This window comes from Panulirus ornatus, chromosome 19 (assembly GCF_036320965.1).
Source record: "Panulirus ornatus isolate Po-2019 chromosome 19, ASM3632096v1, whole genome shotgun sequence".
Classification (NCBI taxonomy): domain Eukaryota; kingdom Metazoa; phylum Arthropoda; class Malacostraca; order Decapoda; family Palinuridae; genus Panulirus; species Panulirus ornatus.
Window position 1 is genome coordinate 60,660,909 of NC_092242.1, and position 20,852 is coordinate 60,681,760.

Sequence of the window (20,852 nt, forward strand, 5' to 3'; positions counted from 1 at the left end):
ACTACCATTCCTTCAAACATACTCATTTTTGCTCTCTGAGATAATGTCCTCTCTTTCCACACATTTTTCATTGCTCCCAGAACCTAAGTAAGGGAGAAAAAATTCTTCCTCTCATTTTCCCAACTTTTCCCAACTCAGTCACTAGCTGTCATGTGCAATGCATCGAAACCACAACTCCCTATCCACATCCAGGCCCCACAGACCTTTCCATGGTTTACCCCAGACGTTTCACATGCTTTGGTTCAGTCCACTGACAGCATGTTGATCCCGGTATACCACATCGTTCTAATTCACTCTATTCCTTGCATGCCTCTCACCCTCCTGTAAGTTCAGGCCCTGATCACCCAAATCTCTTTCAATCCATCCTTTCACCTCTAATTTGGTCTCCTGCTTCTCCTTGTTCCCTCCACCTCTGACACATATATCATCTTTGTCAACCTTTCCTCACTCATTCTCTCCCTCTGTCCAAACCATTTCAACACCCTCTTCTACTCTCTCAACCATTCTCTTTTTATTACCACACATCTCTCTTACCCTTTCATTACTTACTTGATCAAACTACATCACACCATATATTGTCCTCAAGCATTTCCTTTCCATAACATCCACCCTCCTCCAAACAACACTATCTACAGCCCATGCCTTGCAACCATATAATATTGTTGGAACTACTGTTCCGTCAAACATACTCATTTTTGCTCTCTGATATAATGTCCTCTCTTTCCACACAATTGTCATTGCTCCCAGAACCTAGGTAGGGGAGAAAATTTTTCCTCTCATTTTCCCAACTTGTAAAAGATGATTAAAAGGGGCAGGAGCTGGTGGATGGAAATTCTCCCTTTCTTGTATTTCAATTTCTAAAAGACAAAATAAAAAAGGAGCCAAGCAGGGAAAGCTCATCCTCCTCGATAGCTCAGGCTGAGGAGTCTAAATGTGTGTGAATGTAACCAAGAAGAGAAGACAAGAGATAAGTAGTATGTTTGCAGAAGCAGACTTGAATGTTCTGGCTCTGAATGACACAAAGTTCAAGGGTGAAAAGGCAGAATGGTTTGGAAATGTCTTAGGAGTAAAGTTAGGACATGAGCTAAGGAAGGAGGTGCACTACTCCTGAAGCAGGAGTAATGGGGATGTATGACAGAGCATAAAGAAGTGAATTCTAGACTGATGAGTAGAAATGAAAGTAGATGGTGAGAGATAGTTGAGTACTAGAGCTTATGCACCTGGCCATGAGAAGAAATATTATGACAGGTAAGTGTTTTGGGAGAAGCTGAATGAGTGTGTCAGCAGTTTTGACAGAAGTGACTAGGTATGAGTGATGGGTGATTTGAATGCGATGGTGAGTATTGTGATAGATGAGGGTGTGACTGGGATGCATAGAGTATCATGAATGGAAATGGTAAACAGATTATGGAGCTGTGCTGAAAAAGGCCTGGTGACTGGGAATGCCTTGTTTAAAAACAGGGACACACAGAAGCATATGTATGTAAATAGGAAAGATGGTCAGCGGACATTATTGGATTAAGCATTAATTGATGGGCAAGTAAAAGAGAGACTTTTGATATAAATGTGCTGAGAGTGGCAGCTGGTGGGGTGTCTGATCATGACCCTGTTGAGGCAAAGGTGAAGATTTGTAGGGGTTTTTGAAAAGAGAAAACAATGTTGGGGAGGAGACAGACATGAGAGTAAGCGAGCTTGGAAAAGAAACTTGTGTGAATGTATATACATGTATATACATGTGTATGTAGGTGGGTTTAGCCATTCCTTGTCTGTTTCCTTGCGCTACCTTGCTAATGCAGGAGACAGTGGTTAAGTATAATAAATAAATAAATAGTGAAGAAATACAAGGAGAGACTATGAGTATAAAATGGCAAAAGTGAGAGCATATAAAGCAAGGGAAATGGGTGAGGAATGGGAGGTATTTAGGGAAGCAGTGCTGGCACATTCAAGAGATGCACATGGCATGCTAAAGGTGGAAGGTGATAAAACAAAGGGTAGTGAGTGGTGGGATGAAGAAGTAAAGTTGCTAGTGAAAGTAAAAAGAGAGAAATTTGGGTAGTACCTACAGGGAAGGAATGTAAATGATTGGAGGATGTATAAGAGAAAGAGGCAGGAGGTCATGAGGAAGGCACAGGGTTTGATAAAGAGGGCAAATAAGTGCAGAGGTAAGTGAGTATCAGTAAACTTTTGAGAGGATGCAACATTTTGGAAGGAGGTTAATTATAAGCAAAAAAAAACAAGTAAACAAATAGGAGCATTGGTGAAAGGGGCAAAAAGAGAAGTGGTAACAGGTGGTGATGAAGTGAGGAGATGAAAAGAGTATTTTGAAGGACTGTGTCTGATGATAGGATTGTTTGAGTCTATGTGGTATGCCATGTAAGAGAGTGGTTTGGTGCAGATAGAAGAGGTGGTGAGAGCTTTATGCAAGATGAAATGTGATGTGGTAAGGTGGATGGATTGCATTGGAGTTTAATTCATTAAGAAAGGGGGACACTGTGTTCTTTATTGCTTTATTACAATATTTAATGCATGTATGGATTATGGTGAGATGCCTGAGGATCGGCAGAACGCATACATTGTTCTAATGTAAAAAGGCACTTCCTAAAGTTAGTTCATATTTCTCACATTTACATTTCCACTATCACATCCACCTCTCCTTTTTCACCTCCTTTCAGTACCATGTCTTATTTTCCTTACATTTTTCAATCAACTTCTAAATTCTTCATTTGCTCTTTCTTTGCTTTTCTCTATCAGCCTCTTAACTTTCCACTTACATTTCTTATATCATTCCCTCCTCCTTTGTTGAACTTTTACTGATACAGTCTTTTCAAGCAGTCTATCTTATGCTTTTTTTCCTCTCTTCCACAGCATTTCTAATCTCATCCATCCCCCATGCATTTCCACTTTTATTCTAATATCTTACAACCCTGCATCCAACTACAAATTCTAAAATCTTTAACAGTCTTTCTCTAAACATTTCAAACACCTCATTCACATGCAATTGCAGCCCTACATTAACTGTACTTTTATCTAAACTTTTCTGTCACCCTTCTTTCAAGTTTCGCCCTTCATTCTTTCTGAATTATCATCACAATCACTTATGCATTTGCAGTAATGGAAATCTCATTGAATTCATTGTAATGGTGATGCTTGTAAGAGATTTACTATTTGGTGCATGTCTTATTACAGAGAAATCATTTAAAGGCAAAAGTATATAGAAAAGATAATGTAAGGTCAAAACCATGCGGCTGACTGCCAGTTATGCATACCATAATCGTCTCGGTGGTATCAGAGGGGCCTGTCCCCTCATGTACAAGTGTTAAAAGTAAAATGATATGTAGAAATAATATGAGAGGCTTTATGTACTTGATCTACTCTATGAGAGATAAGTTAACAATGACAGAAAGGTCGCCAAATAGATAAATCAGTGTCATAATCAAAATGTGCTAATTATACTACAGTCTTTCATGTATTCACTCACTTATTCTGCAATAATACATCTACCAATATGCTCCAAAAGTTCAACCTCTGCCACAGTACAAGCACATTCAATTTACAGTAATGAAAGCTAAAATTAGACCTATTCTATTTATTATACCTAATCGCCGTCTCCCGCATTAGTGAGGTGGCGCAAGGAAACAGACCAGGAATGGCCCAACCCACCCATATACTCATGTATATACATAAATGGCCACACATGCACATATACATACCTATACATTTCAACGTATACATACATATATATACATACACAGATATATGCATGTATACACATGTACATATTCATACATGCTGCCTTCATCCCTTCCTGTCACTACCCCGCCACACATGAAATAGCATTCCCCCCCCCTCCAGCAAGGTAGCATTAAGAAGACAAAAAAAAAAGGCCACATTCGTTCACACAGTCTCTAGCTGTCATGTGTAATGAAAGCTAAAATATCATTAATGAATAACTTCAAAGCTGCATATAAAGATTGATCAATCATTTGTTAACATGAGACAAATCAGTGGATAATGATGTAAAGCTTCCTTGCATTAACAAAATGTCTGTCTGAGTGACTGGCTCTCAAGAAAAGAAGGCACCTTACCAACCCTGCCTGACCACAGGTGTAAACAAATTTGCATGGTCTGTAAATGTAAAATTACCCTTACATGTGGAGTACCTACTACTGTAATTCTTAGAAATGTTAAAGTGAGGTGTGATATTGGTTTGAAGCAATAAGTTAAGTACACATTCAAAATGAGCATTTACAGTAAATGGCAATTAGATACAACTAGAGAAAACTAAAGCAAAATTTCATATCATGCTGAATCTTCAAATGATGATTTACAGAGGTAAGCAAACTCAAAATGATACACACAAACTAAAATGTGCGTAAAGCAAAATCCTCCTCTAAGGGAGTAAAACTGATATTTATGTTGACAAATAAAATCTCTTAATTCTTAGAGGAGAATTCCTAATTACAGAATACTGATGATGACAGAGGACTAAACTTTACATTCAAAGTAGGATTCTATAAGTTGAAGAAAGCAAGTAGAAGAAAAATTCAATTAAAGCACCACTAGAGAAGAATGTTAAAGCTGATGCTTTGGTAACTGTTGGAAGGTTAAGAGATACAAAGAGTGTATTTAAGATCAACCCTGTGTCACTCCCATACACTAAAGCTTTCTTTTAACTGTGATATGCTAGAGCAAGTCAGTAAAAACCAAGATGTTTCTTGAAAAAAAAGATGTTCAAGCAGTCACTAATAATCTGAGACACTGACAAGAGTGCATAAAGAATGACAATGACCTTTGCTGATGCTAAAAACATTCTGCAAAACCTTGCTTGCAAGGATATGAAACTGCTAATTCTCTGTAGCACCAAACTACAATCTAAGTTGCTTTAAGACAGAACATTTGGTGCAATGCTGTTTTCTAAATCTTAAAAGACAACCAATGGAATTTTCACAATTATGACAAAGAAACTATACTTCTACATCATGTCAAGAACAAAAAAAGCAATTGCAACTGAAAAAAAGCATCTATGCACTCACTATGCAAGGTTCTACAGACACGTTTATCTCATTTCTAACATGCTGAGGTAACGTTAACACACAACACTTTGTTTTGTGTTTGTTAGAGCAATATGGTTAGTACCATAATTCTTTAGTAAGAAACAGAATAAGCACATCTTGCTCAAATGATGATATCATATTGCAATATGTGAATTCATTACAGTCTTACATCTAGCTTATATGATGATATCATCTGTAATATTTGAATTCATTATGATCTTGCATCTTGCTCAGATGATGATATCATATTGTAATATCTGAATTCATTATAGTCTTACAACCTGATCACCACCACAATTTAGACTTAATGACATAAGCATCATCATTAAAATAAATCAAGACTGTGTATTCTGTTCCTACAAATGCAAGGTGTGCATGCATAGTAATGTCAACATAAAATGCAATACTTCAGACAAAGCATGCAGCCAAGATATGGTGAACAAACTGTACACAACATCCTTAAAAGCTTATGTTGTTGCACAAAAGATCACAAAAGAATGCCAAGCCATTTTTCAGTGATACTGTGATGATGTGACAGCAACTAAACAAGAGGACTTTCATCTGCAAACTATATAATCTTACAGCAATCTAAAATCAGATGAATTCAAAGAAATCACTTGTAAAAAAATATATATCAAAAAGAATGTTATATAGTGCATCACATCATCAAGGGATCTAACAGTAATTCATATAAACACAGTGCCAATACTCAGTCAGTGCTCTACAAATTAGGTTAGTCCATATGACTGTTTGCAAAATATGTCATAATTAGTACATGTGCTAATGAGATTTTACATGTAAACCAGCTATACAAACATCTAATTATAAAGATCAAAGCCAAGACAAATTTACAAGCTCTAATTACACTGCACAAAGAATGGTAACATAATCATTTATATACAGTTAAAAACAACATAAAATACTACCTTCATGCACCATGCCCTTTACATCTGTGACAGTATCAAGGGATGCGACTAGTGGTCTGGGATGGTACTCCCAAAGAAACTACAACCCACTGTAATGCCAGATACTGTCATAGTTTGGATTCAGCTTTACAATTAGAGTCAGAACTTTGGTCTATATAAGCTTTCCACAAAATCATTCATGAACAAACATTAATCAGACACAGTACTGCAAGCACCTCTGAGATCTGACCATGTTTGTTAGACCAGTTGACTACATATGCAAGGCTGAATTACTCAAGTTCTGAATTACAAGTTTAGGGAATGTTTTTCTCTTCCATATCAAATCATTATATTACTATAATTGATTCTCATTATGCTTTTAACATATCTTAAATGAAAGGTGTTATAAATAATTCACAAAGATAAAGTATCATGAGGAACTGGTAGTGTCAGATAAATACCTTGATTTTGTAATTCAGGATGTATTAGTTTTGTTAGAGATCTAACATTACACACTTACTCTGTCATGTTGAGGATAGAAGCAGAAGTGTTATAGCAACACTACTTGAGCATGTATGGAAGGGGATGTCCACACATGTCCAATGGGGTTAAACAAGTCCTTATGTACCCACGGCTTTGCTGCTACATTTTACAGATGACTTACCGTAAGGTGTTCATGGCCTTCGAAAGGGGGTTTGTTTTTCTGCCAACTTCTGGGGTAAGCGTGGGATAAGTAGGATGATATGGGGGTACTTCTAAAGTTGCTCCCCCTGCTGCCAGCACCAGGGAGTTTATGGAAAGTGATGAGTCCGTCAGTCGCAATGAGGATCCATCTCGTAGAACAGACACTGGTGTTGCCTGAACTACTGCAGATAAATATTTTTCCTGCTCAACTGAGTATGAAACTTCACTTGTGTTGCCTGTAAAGAAACAGATTCCATTATTCACAACTGTGATTCCCCATCTGAATAATATTTGGATTCTAATATTCAATAAAACTATCATTTCAAGCTAAGTAAATAACTCCACACATTCATATTTATTTGGAGTATCGGTTTGGGAGAGGGTGTGCTGAAAGAAAATTGAGAATAAATGTGAATAAAAGCATGGTTATGAGGTTCAGCAGGGCAGAGAGACAGATTGGGTGAGCTGTGAGTTTGAATGGAAAATATTTGGGGGAAGTAAAGTGTTTTAGATACCTAGAAGTAGACATGGCGGCGAATGGAACCTTGGAGGCAGAAGTGTGTCTTATAATGATGGGGGACAGGGTGAAGGTCCTAAGAGCATTGAGAAATGTGTGGAAAGAGTGACTGTTATAAGGAAGGGCAAAAAAAAGAAGTATGTCTGAAGGTACAGTAGTTCCACTGATGTATGGATGCATGGAATGGCTTACAGATGGGGATGTGCACAAGAGGGTGGATATGCTGGAAATGAAATGTTTCAGAGCAATATGCTATGTGAGGTGGTTTGCTTGAGTAAATGATAAAAGAATAATAGATAAATGTGGTAATAAGAACAGCGTGGTTGAAAGAATTGAAAATGGTGTGGTGAAACAGCTTGGACATGTGGAGGGAAGAGAGACTGACAAAGAAGATATATGTGTCAGATGGAGAGAATGAGTAAGGAAGGGTTCTATCTATCTATCTATATCTCTGATGCCCATTCTCTCTGGGAACTCCCATCAAGGGGTGGTCAGGGCAAAAGAGTCTCCACTTATCCCTGTCCTTACACGCCTCCCTCGCATACACCATTTAACGCATTCTTTCTCTGTTTCTCTTCCTCTAGTATTCCTCCACCCTATTTGCCCATGTCACAGGTGGTCTTCCACTTACACCAACTCTATTGATTGCACTGTCATACACTCTACTTGTAAACACCCAGTCTTGCATTCTTTCTACATGCCCAAAACATCTTAAAGCATTACGTTTCACCCATTCCACCACTCCACGACTCACTCCCTTTGCATTCCTTGCCATACTACATCTCTCATACACCCTTTCATTTCTTTCTTAAATCCATCTATGCTATCCCTTTATCCTCTCCACTTCCATACCTTCATCATTCTATCAGGGGACCCAATGACTCTTCTACCCTGTACTGCTTTCTCCCTTATCTTTCCTTATGTATGACCACACTTATTCAAGACAGCTCCCAGATACTTAAATTCCCTCACTTCTTCCAGTAGTTTTACCCTCATATCCACATCACAATTTGGTACACTTTCTTTTTTCACTTGATATGGTTTTACAAAATCTATATTTTCACTATGTTTTGGTTCACACACTATCACTTTACTTTTACCTGCATTCACCTTCAACTTACTATGCTTACACACATCATAAAACATACTTACAATCTTCTGCAACTCCTCTTCACTCTCCCCAAACAACACGGTATCCGCAAACAGGCTTGCCACTAGCCAATATATTTCACTGTCACACATCATCTCTGCACCACTTTCCCTAGTTTTGCTTTATTCTCCCTTATCACCCCATCCATATATATATATATATATATATATATATATATATATATATATATATATATATATATATATATATATATATTTTTTTTTTCTTTTTTTTAATTTTCCAAAAGAAGGAACAGAGAAGAGGGCCAGGTGAGGATATTTCCTCAAAGGCCCAGTCCTCTGTTCTTAACGCTACCTCGCTGTCGCGGGAAATGGCGGATAGTATGAAAAAAAAAAAAAAAAAAAAAATATATATATATATATATATATTTAAATTTATTTATTTTGCTTTGTCGCTGTCTCCCGTGTTTGCGATGTAGCGCAAGGAAACAGACGAAAGAAATGGCCCAACCCACCAACATACACATGCATATACATACACGTCCACACACGCAAATATACATACCTCTCATATGTACACATATATATACACACACAGACATATACATATATACACATGTACATAATTCATACTGTCTGCCTTTATTCATTCCCATCATCACCTCGCCACACATGGAATAACATCCCCTCCCCCCTCATGTGTGCAATGTAGTGCTAGGAAAAGACAACAAAGGCCCCATTCGTTCACACTCAGTCTCTAGCTGTCATGTAATAATGCCCGAAACCACAGCTCCCTTTCCACATCCAGGCCCCACAGAACTTTCCATGGTTTAGAGTCTCTAGCTGTCATGCAATAATGCCCGAAACCACAGCTCCCTTTCCACATCCAGGCCCCACACAACTTTCCATGGTTTACCCCAGACGCTTCACATGCCCTGATTCAATCCACTGACAGCACGTCAACCCCGGTATACGACATCGATCCAATTCACTCTATTCCTTGCCCGCCTTTCAACCTCCTGCATGTTCAGGCCCCGATCACTCAAAATCTTTTTCACTCCATCTTTCCACCTCCAATTTGGTCTCCCACTTCTCCTCCTTCCCTCCACCTCCGACACATATATCCTCTTAGTCAATCTTTCCTCACTCATTCTCTCCATGTGCCCAAACCATTTCAAAACACCCTCTTCTGCTCTCTCAACCACACTCTTTTTATTTCCACACACCTCTCTTACCCTTACATTACTTACTCGATCAAACCACCTCACACCACACATTGTCCTCAAACATCTCATTTCCAGCACATCCACCCTCCTGCGCACAACTCTATCCATAGCCCACGCCTTGCAACCATACAACATTGTTGGAACCACTATTCCTTCAAACATACCCATTTTTGCTTTCCGAGATAATGTTCTCGACTTTCAAACATTCTTCAAGGCTCCCAGGATTTTCGCCCCCTCCCCCACCCTATGATTCACTTCCGCTTCCATGGTACCATCTGCTGCCAGATCCACTCCCAGATATCTAAAACACTTTACTTCCTCCATATTTTTTTTTTTTTTTTTTTTTTTTATACTTTGTCGCTGTCTCCCGCGTTTGCGAGGTAGCGCAAGGAAACAGACGAAAGAAATGGCCCAACCCCCCCCCATACACATGTACATACACACGTCCACACACGCAAATATACATACCTACACAGCTTTCCATGGTTTACCCCAGACGCTTCACATGCCTTGATTCACTCCACTGACAGCACGTCAACCCCTGTATACCACATCGCTCCAATTCACTCTATTCCTTGCCCTCCTTACACCCTCCTGCATGTTCAGGCCCCGATCACACAAAATCTTTTTCACTCCATCTTTCCACCTCCAATTTGGTCTCCCTCTTCTCCTCGTTCCCTCCACCTCCGACACATATATCCTCTTGGTCAATCTTTCCTCACTCATTCTCTCCATGTGACCAAACCATTTCAAAACACCCTCTTCTGCTCTCTCAACCACGCTCTTTTTATTTCCACACATCTCTCTTACCCTTACGTTACTTACTCGATCAAACCACCTCACACCACACATTGTCCTCAAACATCTCATTTCCAGCACATCCATCCTCCTGCGCACAACTCTATCCATAGCCCACGCCTCGCAACCATACAACATTGTTGGAACCACTATTCCTTCAAACATACCCATTTTTGCTTTCCGAGATACTGTTCTCGACTTCCACACATTTTTCAAGGCTCCCAAAATTTTCGCCCCCTCCCCCACCCTATGATCCACTTCCGCTTCCATGGTTCCATCCGCTGACAGATCCACTCCCAGATATCTAAAACACTTCACTTCCTCCAGTTTTTCTCCATTCAAACTCACCTCCCAATTGACTTGACCCTCAACCCTACTGTACCTAATAACCTTGCTCTTATTCACATTTACTCTTAACTTTCTTCTTCCACACACTTTACCAAACTCAGTCACCAGCTTCTGCAGTTTGTCACATGAATCAGCCACCAGCGCTGTATCATCAGCGAACAACAACTGACTCACTTCCCAAGCTCTCTCATCCCCAACAGACTTCATACTTGCCCCTCTTTCCAGGACTCTTGCATTTACCTCCCTAACAACCCCATCCATAAACAAATTAAACAACCATGGAGACATCACACACCCCTGCCGCAAACCTACATTCACTGAGAACCAATCACTTTCCTCTCTTCCTACACGTACACATGCCTTACATCCTCGATAAAAACTTTTCACTGCTTCTAACAACTTGCCTCCCACACCATATATTCATAATACCTTCCACAGAGCATCTCTATCAACTCTATCATATGCCTTCTCCAGATCCATAAATGCTACATACAAATCCATTTGCTTTTCTAAGTATTTCTCACATACATTCTTCAAAGCAAACACCTGATCCACACATCCTCTACCACTTCTGAAACCGCACTGCTCTTCCCCAATCTGATGCTCTGTACATGCCTTCACCCTCTCAATCAATACCCTCCCATATAATTTACCAGGAATACTCAACAAACTTATACCTCTGTAATTTGAGCACTCACTCTTATCCCCTTTGCCTTTGTACAATGGCACTATGCACGCATTCCGCCAATCCTCAGGCACCTCACCATGAGTCATACATACATTAAATAACCTTACCAACCAGTCAACAATACAGTCACCCCCTTTTTTAATAAATTCCACTGCAATACCATCCAAACCTGCTGCCTTGCCGGCTTTCATCTTCCGCAAAGCTTTTACTACCTCTTCTCTGTTTACCAAATCATTTTCCCTAACCCTCTCACTTTGCACACCACCTCGACCAAAACACCCTATATCTGCCACTCTGTCATCAGACACATTCAACAAACCTTCAAAATACTCATTCCATCTCCTTCTCACATCACCACTACTTGTTATATATATATATATATATATATATATATATATATATTTTTTTTTTTTTTTTTTTTTATACTTTGTCGCTGTCTCCCGCGTTTGCGAGGTAGCGCAAGGAAACAGACGAAAGAAATGGCCCAACCCCCCCCCCCATACACATGTACATACACACGTCCACACACGCAAATATACATACCTACACAGCTTTCCATGGTTTACCCCAGACGCTTCACATGCCTTGATTCAATCCACTGACAGCACGTCAACCCCTGTATACCACATGACTCCAATTCACTCTATTCCTTGCCCTCCTTTCACCCTCCTGCATGTTCAGGCCCCGATCACACAAAATCTTTTCACTCCATCTTTCCACCTCCAATTTGGTCTCCCTCTTCTCCTCGTTCCCTCCACCTCCGACACATATATCCTCTTGGTCAATCTCTCCTCACTCATTCTCTCCATGTGCCCAAACCATTTCAGAACACCCTCTTCTGCTCTCTCAACCACGCTCTTTTTATTTCCACACATCTCTCTTACCCTTACGTTACTTACTCGATCAAACCACCTCACACCACACATTGTCCTCAAACATCTCATTTCCAGCACATCCATCCTCCTGCGCACATCTCTATCCATAGCCCACGCCTCGCAACCATACAACATTGTTGGAACCACTATTCCCTCAAACATACCCATTTTCGCTTTCCGAGATAATGTTCTCGACTTCCACACATTTTTCAAGGCTCCCAAAATTTTCGCCCCCTCCCCCACCCTATGATCCACTTCCGCTTCCATGGTTCCATCCGCTGACAGATCCACTCCCAGATATCTAAAACACTTCACTTCCTCCAGTTTTTCTCCATTCAAACTCACCTCCCAATTGACTTGACCCTCACCCCTACTGTACCTAATAACCTTGCTCTTATTCACATTTACTCTCAACTTTCTTCTTCCACACACTTTACCAAACTCAGTCACCAGCTTCTGCAGTTTCTCACATGAATCAGCCACCAGCGCTGTATCATCAGCGAACAACAACTGACTCACTTCCCAAGCTCTCTCATCCCCAACAGACTTCATACTTGCCCCTCTTTCCAGGACTCTTGCATTTACCTCCCTAACAACCCCATCCATAAACAAATTAAACAACCATGGAGACATCACACACCCCTGCCGCAAACCTACATTCACTGAGAACCAATCACTTTCCTCTCTTCCTACACGTACACATGCCTTACATCCTCGATAAAAACTTTTCACTGCTTCTAACAACTTGCCTCCCACACCATATATTCTTAATACCTTCCACAGAGCATCTCTATCAACTCTATCATATGCCTTCTCCAGATCCATAAATGCTACATACAAATCCATTTGCTTTTCTAAGTATTTCTCACATACATTCTTCAAAGCAAACACCTGGTCCACACATCCTCTACCACTTCTGAAACCGCACTGCTCTTCCCCAATCTGATGCTCTGTACATGCCTTCACCCTCTCGATCAATACCCTCCCATACAATTTACCAGGAATACTCAACAAACTTATACCTCTGTAATTTGAGCACTCACTCTTATCCCCTTTGCCTTTGTACAATGGCACTATGCACGCATTCCGCCAATCCTCAGGCACCTCACCATGAGTCATACATACATTAAATAACCTTACCAACCAGTCAACAATACAGTCACCCCCTTTTTTTATAAATTCCACTGCAATACCATCCAAACCTGCTGCCTTGCCGGCTTTCATCTTCCGCAAAGCTTTCACTACCTCTTCTCTGTTTACCAAATCATTTTCCCTAACCCTCTCACTTTGCACACCACCTTGACCAAAACACCCTATATCTGCCACTCTGTCATCAGACACATTCAACAAACCTTCAAAATACTCATTCCATCTCCTTCTCACATCACCGCTACTTGTTATCACCTCCCCATTTGCGCCCTTCACTGAAGTTCCCATTTGCTCCCTATATATATATATATATATTTTTTTTTTTTTTAACTATTCGCCATTTCCCGCGTTAGCGAGGTAGCGTTAAGAACAGAGAGCTGGGCCATTGAGGGAATATCCTCACCTGGCCCCCTTCTCTGTTCCTTCTTTTGGAAAATTAATATATATACATATATTTTTTTCTTTTTTTTTTGCTCTGTCGCTGTCTCCTGCGTTTGCGAGGTAGCGAAAGGAAACAGACGAAAGAAATGGCCCAACCCACCCCCATACACATGTATATACATACGTCCACACACGCAAATATACATACCTACACAGCTTTCCATGGTTTACCCCAGACGCTTCACATGCCTTGATTCAATCCACTGACAGCACGTCAACCCCGGTATACCACATCGCTCCAATTCACTCTATTCCTTGCCCTCCTTTCACCCTCCTGCATGTTCAGGCCCCGATCACTCAAAATCTTTTTCACTCCATCTTTCCACCTCCAATTTGGTCTCCCTCTTCTCCTCGTTCCCTCCACCTCCGACACATATATCCTCTTGGTCAATCTTTCCTCACTCATTCTCTCCATGTGCCCAAACCATTTCAAAACACCCTCTTCTGCTCTCTCAACCACGCTCTTTTTATTTCCACAATCTCTCTTACCCTTACGTTACTCGATCAAACCACCTCACACCACACATTGTCCTCAAACATCTCATTTCCAGCACATCCATCCTCCTGCGCACCACTCTATCCATAGCCCACGCCTCGCAACCATACAACATTGTTGGAACCACTATTCCTTCAAACATACCCATTTTTGCTTTCCGAGGTAATGTTCTCGACTTCCACACATTCTTCAAGGCTCCCAGAATTTTCGCCCCCTCCCGCACCCTATGATCCACTTCCGCTTCCATGGTTCCATCCGCTGCCAGATCCACTCCCAGATATCTAAAACACTTCACTTCCTCCAGTTTTTCTCCAATCAAACTCACCTCCCAATTGACTTGACCCTCAACCCTACTGTACCTAATAACCTTGCTCTTATTCACATTTACTCTTAACTTTCTTCTTTCACACACTTTACCAAACTCAGTCACCAGCTTCTGCAGTTTCTCACATGAATCAGCCACCAGCGCTGTATCATCAGCGAACAACAACTGACTCACTTCCCAAGCTCTCTCATCCCCAGCAGACTTCATACTCGCCCCTCTTTCCAAAACTCTTGCATTCACCTCCCTAACAACCCCATCCATAAACAAATTAAACAACCATATATATATATATATATATATATATATATATATATATATATATATATATGTTTGGGTCAGGGTGGTATGTGAAAGGATAGAGAGCCATGGAGAGTGGTTTGGTGAAGAGAGAAGAGGTGATCAAAGCCATACATAACATAAAATGTAGCAAGATGGCTGGAGTGGATGGCATTGCTGTTGAACTTATCAAGAAAGTGGGTGACTTTGTTGTTGATTGGTCGGTTAGAATTTTCAATGTGTGTAAAGATCATGGTGAGGTGCCTGAGGATTGGCCACTATATAGGGTAGGGGGGGGGGGATAAAGCTGAATTTAAGTTTGTTGAGTGTAACTGATAAGTTGTATGGGAGGGAAGTGATATAGTGAATGCATGTAAAGAGTACTGGATTGGGGAGGAAAATTGTGGTTTCAGAAAAGGTAGAGGATGTGTGGATCAGGTGTTTCCTTTGAAGAATATGATAAGGTTGATAGTGATGCCTTGTGGAAGGTTTTAAGAATATAAAATGAGGGAGGAAAGCTGCTAGAAGCAATAAGAAGTTGATTCCAAGTGAAGGCTGATCTGTGGCAGGGATGTGTAAAGTCACTATGGTTATCAATTTGTTTATGGATGGGGTGGCGAGGGAAGCAAATGCAAGATTCCTGGAGAGAAGGGCAAGTTTGTAGTCAGTAGGGGATAAGAGGGCCTGGAAGTGAGTCAGTTGTTTGCTGCTGATACAACATTGATGGGAGACTCAAGTGTGAAAGTGCAGAAGGTGAATTAGTATGGAAGGGTGAGAAAAGAAAAAGTTAAAAGTAAGTGTGAATAAAAGCATGGTTATTAAGCTTAGAAGAGTTGAGGAACAAGTTAGTTCAGGTGTGAGTTTGAGGGGAAAGAATTGGAGGACGTGAAGGGTTTTAGATACCTGGGAGTGGACATGGCACCAAATAGAACTATGGAAGCAGAAGTGAGTCATGCGGTGGGTGATGGTTAGAGGTTCTGACAGCAGTGAAGAATGTGTGGAAATAGACATTGTTAACTGGGAGGGCAAAAAATGGGTATGTTTTAAGGTATAGTAGTCCCAAAATTATCATATGAATGCAAGGCATGGGCTACAGTTAAGATTGTGCAAAGGAGGGTGGGTATATTGCAAATGAAATGTCTGAGGACAATATCTAGTGTGACATGGTTTGAGCGTGTAAGTAATGAAAGGGTAAGAGAAGTGTGATAATACAGAGGGTGTGGTTGGGAAAGCTAAAGAGAGTATGCTGAAATGGTTTGGACACATGGAGAAAATTAGTGAAAAAAGGTTGACGAAGAGGATATATGGGTCAGAAATACCATATACCTGACTGACTGCAAGACAATGAGGGAATGTCCATGTAGGGGCCATCAGTAATCATCTGTATTGCTTAAGCAAGGGTGAACTGGAATCCACATATTCTTTATGACATTCTTTGCCAACCCTGAATGAATATACTTTGGTTCTTGCCTAAACAACAGCCTAAATGCCCCTGATAATGTAGATCCAAGGGCAACACTTGGTCTGTACAACCAACAAAAACAAAAAGACCATAAAATACCTGTGGTCGTGGGGGGTCCTTTAAGCATACTCATAACACTTTTGCCATGAAAACCAGCCCCTCTTAGGAGTAAAGCTTTTGTACGAGAGTGTCGCCAAGTGATTACAGGAAAGCGGTTGTGTCGGTAACAACGGAAAAGGCGGTGAAGGCTGTCATCACCAGTACTGGACGGCACAGAAAGTAAGGCCGGGTAACTGCAAGAAAAGAAAAATTTTTGGTAAATGATTCTTAAAACTCGAGGAAATTTGTACAATGATTCCTTTTAATATTAATAAGCATATCTTGACATAGCACTTTTTATAGCCATGAATATCAAGGTGAAAGAGAAGTGTAGAAACTAAAAAGAATATTGGGTATGTGGGGGGGGGGGGGATTTTTAGAAGAATGAAGAGTGGATAAAATTAGGAAAGAGCCTCTGTTACACTAAAAAAGCAACTAGGAAAAGTGTAATGTGGAAGGTGTAACTTTATATTATGAAAGGTTAAAAGATATACAAGTATAACAACATTGCAATTTCCTGATAAAGAGTACAATTGAGTGAATATGATGAAAACTTCTTATCCTATCCTATGGTCATCAACTCTACTCTCATTTAAGTAAAGTCGCTTAAGTCCATATTGTACAGGTATGCACCTAATGTTGTAAATAATTTTGCAAAAGTAGGGTTCCTAGCCACCACTTCAGCAGGCAGGTAAAAGGCTGGGATTATTTCTCTACAGTAGCTTTCTATTCTTTAACCTTATGATATCCCACTACCTTAGGAATATAAGAATATTAATTATATTAATCTAATAATCCTGAAATGGGTAAACAAGGCCTTTTAAGAAGTCAATCATGTACTTTAAAGTAAATGCAGCTCAAAAGGGAGTGTATAATGATGATGATCATGCAAAGTAAATGCAACTCAAAAGGGAATGTAGAATAATGACAGAAAATTTTGCCACGATACAAATAAGTCATTACTTCAGGAAGGTGGTGCAGAGGACAAATCCATTTCATTTGTAAATCAATGCGAGAATTGACATACAAATGCATTTATTTTTCCTTTCCTAGAACTGAGAGGGTTAAAATAATTGTAAAAATATAGTATATCATCACCTTTATTATGTTTAGTGCATACAAGACAGCTCAAGGGGAAAGGCAGGGGGGGCAATACTGCAAACAATACAGCTCAAGGGAGAGAATGCCCTGTCATTCCCCCTTAGATATTTTCAGTCACTATAAGTCCCTTAATATCATCATTATCTATCTTTTTTATCTATATCTCTGATGTCTGTTCCTTTAAGGAACTCCCTCAAGGGGGTTGCCACGGCAAAAGAGTCTTCATAACTGGTGAACTCCAATACTGCTTTATCCCTCATCATAATTCTTATAACAACGTATGAATCAAACTTGAATACTCACCTTCTGCATATGTGATAATTAATATTACAGGATGTAACTCGGAACTCTGACTTGGTTCTTGGTGGGACACTGGTAGCATTACTTCCAAGACTACCAAGGCCAAGTCGCACATAGTCCTTATGGTAACTGCGTTCAGACAGTTTTTCAAGAGTTTTATTATCAACTTCACGGACCCCTACCAAGCCTGACACGGACAGCTGCCCAGTTGATCCATTACTCAAGCCAGATGCCTCCAGTTCATCTACAACTGTAGAGAAAGAGAGGATATCAATGAAATATATGCATATATTCATGTAAACCACATTAATTTGAACATTATATATGAAAATAAACATTCCCCTACAATACTTAACCTCACATTATAAACTCCATTTCATGTAAAACAAATATCAAGACATTCCATTTTCAAAACCTCAGTTATATCTAATGTGCAAATAAAATTTTCTTCAAATTTTTACTCTTTCTATAAAATTAAATTATCAAACTGTCTGTGAGATTAAATGATTCCAATAAATGTGTGCCACATACTTTTAACTAATCAGTGCATCCCTCAACCCAGAAAACCAGAAAATAAAAAACAAATTACTTACACATTTCCAAATAAATTCCAATGGAATAGAGAATTATTCTTTTAATTCAAAGTTATCTAATCTTACAAATATTCATAAACGATCTATCTACACCTATATGTATCTATCAAACTATTCATCTATAACCAATTAATTGATTTTCAATTATACAACAACCCCTTTTATGGGGCTCCTGCAGCTTCTAGGGAATGCAACAATAAGTAGTGGGGAAATGATGGCCTCCATTAGAGTGAAAAGTCCTGAAAAAGACCATTCTCCTTTTGGTCCAATGACGATGAAACAACTTTGCCAAAGGTGACTTTCCATTTGTGTTGTAACAACAAGGAGGCAGAGTCTAGAAACACAGTAACACTTAGCCTCACATTTTAAACACTACAAATCTAAAGTAGAGTTCCCCAAGGAGCAGCTCTTTCTCCAGCACTCTTCAATCTCTTCTTAAATGACATCACATTACCTCTGGCAAACCTCAAAATGAAGACCATTTTGTGAGTAGGTGACTTCACAATCATGTCACAACATCCTACCACCACAGCAGGAACATCAAACATGCAGCACTACATTACACAGTTGGAATAATGGCTCACACAGAGCACACCATCTCATCTCCACAAAAGTCTTTATTAACTTGCTTAACCCTAGACATACATGAAACCAACTTGCACCCTCCAGTCACCTTGAAGGGAAAGTCGCTCTCACTGAACAAAACAAAAACCTTCCTGGGCATCACATACAACATATACATAACATTCATTCCCCATAGTAATGATAAATAAACAGAGTAACACATAAATCAAATGCCCTCATAAAACAAATTAGCACCATACTTGGACAGGGTAAAGAATCCTTCAACATCTTAAACAAACAATTCATCTGCTCCACTTTAAGCTATGCCTCACCTGCCTGGCTTTGAACCCACTTAAAAGTAAATATAACAAAGCTGCAAACCACAAAATATCACACGATGGCTAAAAACCACAAACACTCAACACCTTCACAATGAAACACAGATACTCCCAGTACAGACCCACCTCAATATATTTGGCACCCACTTCTATGCAACAGCACTTGACCTCAGTCATCCAAATCGGTCTATTACAAACCCCAACCCTATCTATCTATCTATCTTCTGATGCCTGTTCCCTACGGAAACTCCCATCAAGGGGTGGACGTGGCAAAAGGGTCTCCACTTATCCCTGTCCTTACATGCCTCCTTTGCATACACCATTTCATGCATTCTTCCTCTGTTTCTCTCTTTCCAGTATTCCTCCACTCTATTTACCCATGTCACAGGTGATCTTCCACTCACACCAAACCCTTTAATTGTACTAGCATACACTCTCCTTGTAAACTTGCATGTAAAACATGCCCAAACCACCTCAAAGTATTACGCTTCATCCATTCTTGCCATACCACAACTCTCATACACCCTTTTATTTCCTTCTTCATTCTATCTAGTCACCTCATATGCTCTTCTTAAATAGCTCATTTCCACAACCTGGATTCTTGACCTCTGTGCTTCATTCCATGTCCATGTTTTGGCTGCATAAGTCAGGGGTGGGAGGACTATGCTGTCCCTCAACCCTCTTTTCACTTCCATACTTACACCTCTTCCCTTCATTATTCTATTAAGGGACTCAATGACTCTTCTACCTTGTACAGCTCTCTTCCTCATCTCTCCTTCCACATCACCACACTTACCCAAGACAGCTCCTAGGTACTTAAATTCCCTCTTCCAGTGTTTATCCCCTGTTTATCCCCAATATCCACAGCATAATTTAGCACACTTTTTTTTTCACTCTATATGGTTTTACAAAATCTATACTTTCACTTCATTTCCTTTCAAACATCATTTCTTTACTTTTACTTGCATTTACCTTCAATCAACTATGCTTACACACATCATAAAACACATTACAACCTTCTGCAACTCCTATTGACTCTCTGCAAACAACACAGTATCATCCACAAACAGGCTTGCCACTAGCCACTATATCTCACTGCCACACCACATCTCTGCACCCCTTTTCCCAATCTTTCTTCACTCATTCTCTCCATGTGCCCAAACCATTTCAAAACACCCTCTTCTGCTCTCTCAACCACACTCTTTTTATTTCCACACATCTCTCTTACCCTTACATTACTTACTCGATCAAACCAGCTCACACCACATATTGTCCTCAAACATCTCATTTCCAGCACATCCACCCTCCTGCGCACAACTCTATCTATACCCCACGCCTCGCAACCATACAACATTGTTGGAACCACTATTCCTTCAAACATATCCATTTTTGCTTTCTGAGATAATGTTCTCGACTTCCACACATTCTTCAAGGCTCCAAGGATTTTCGCCCCCTCCCCCACCCTATGATTCACTTCCGCTTCCATGGTTCCATCCGCTGCCA

General features: G+C 40.0%; 1 protein-coding gene across 2 annotated transcripts in view; it reads right to left on the minus strand.

The window, feature by feature from the left end:
* Sbf (SET domain binding factor) overlaps positions 1 to 20,852 on the minus strand; it is a 209,704-nt gene that overhangs the window by 68,945 nt on the left and 119,907 nt on the right. For both annotated transcript variants that reach the window (XM_071674009.1, XM_071674008.1), the window contains 3 exons: positions 17,858 to 18,104; positions 16,454 to 16,647; positions 6,624 to 6,879 (listed from right to left, as the gene is read on the minus strand). In XM_071674009.1, coding sequence (XP_071530110.1) covers positions 6,624 to 6,879; positions 16,454 to 16,647; positions 17,858 to 18,104 — 697 coding nt within the window. The remainder of the gene's footprint in view (positions 1 to 6,623; positions 6,880 to 16,453; positions 16,648 to 17,857; positions 18,105 to 20,852) is intronic.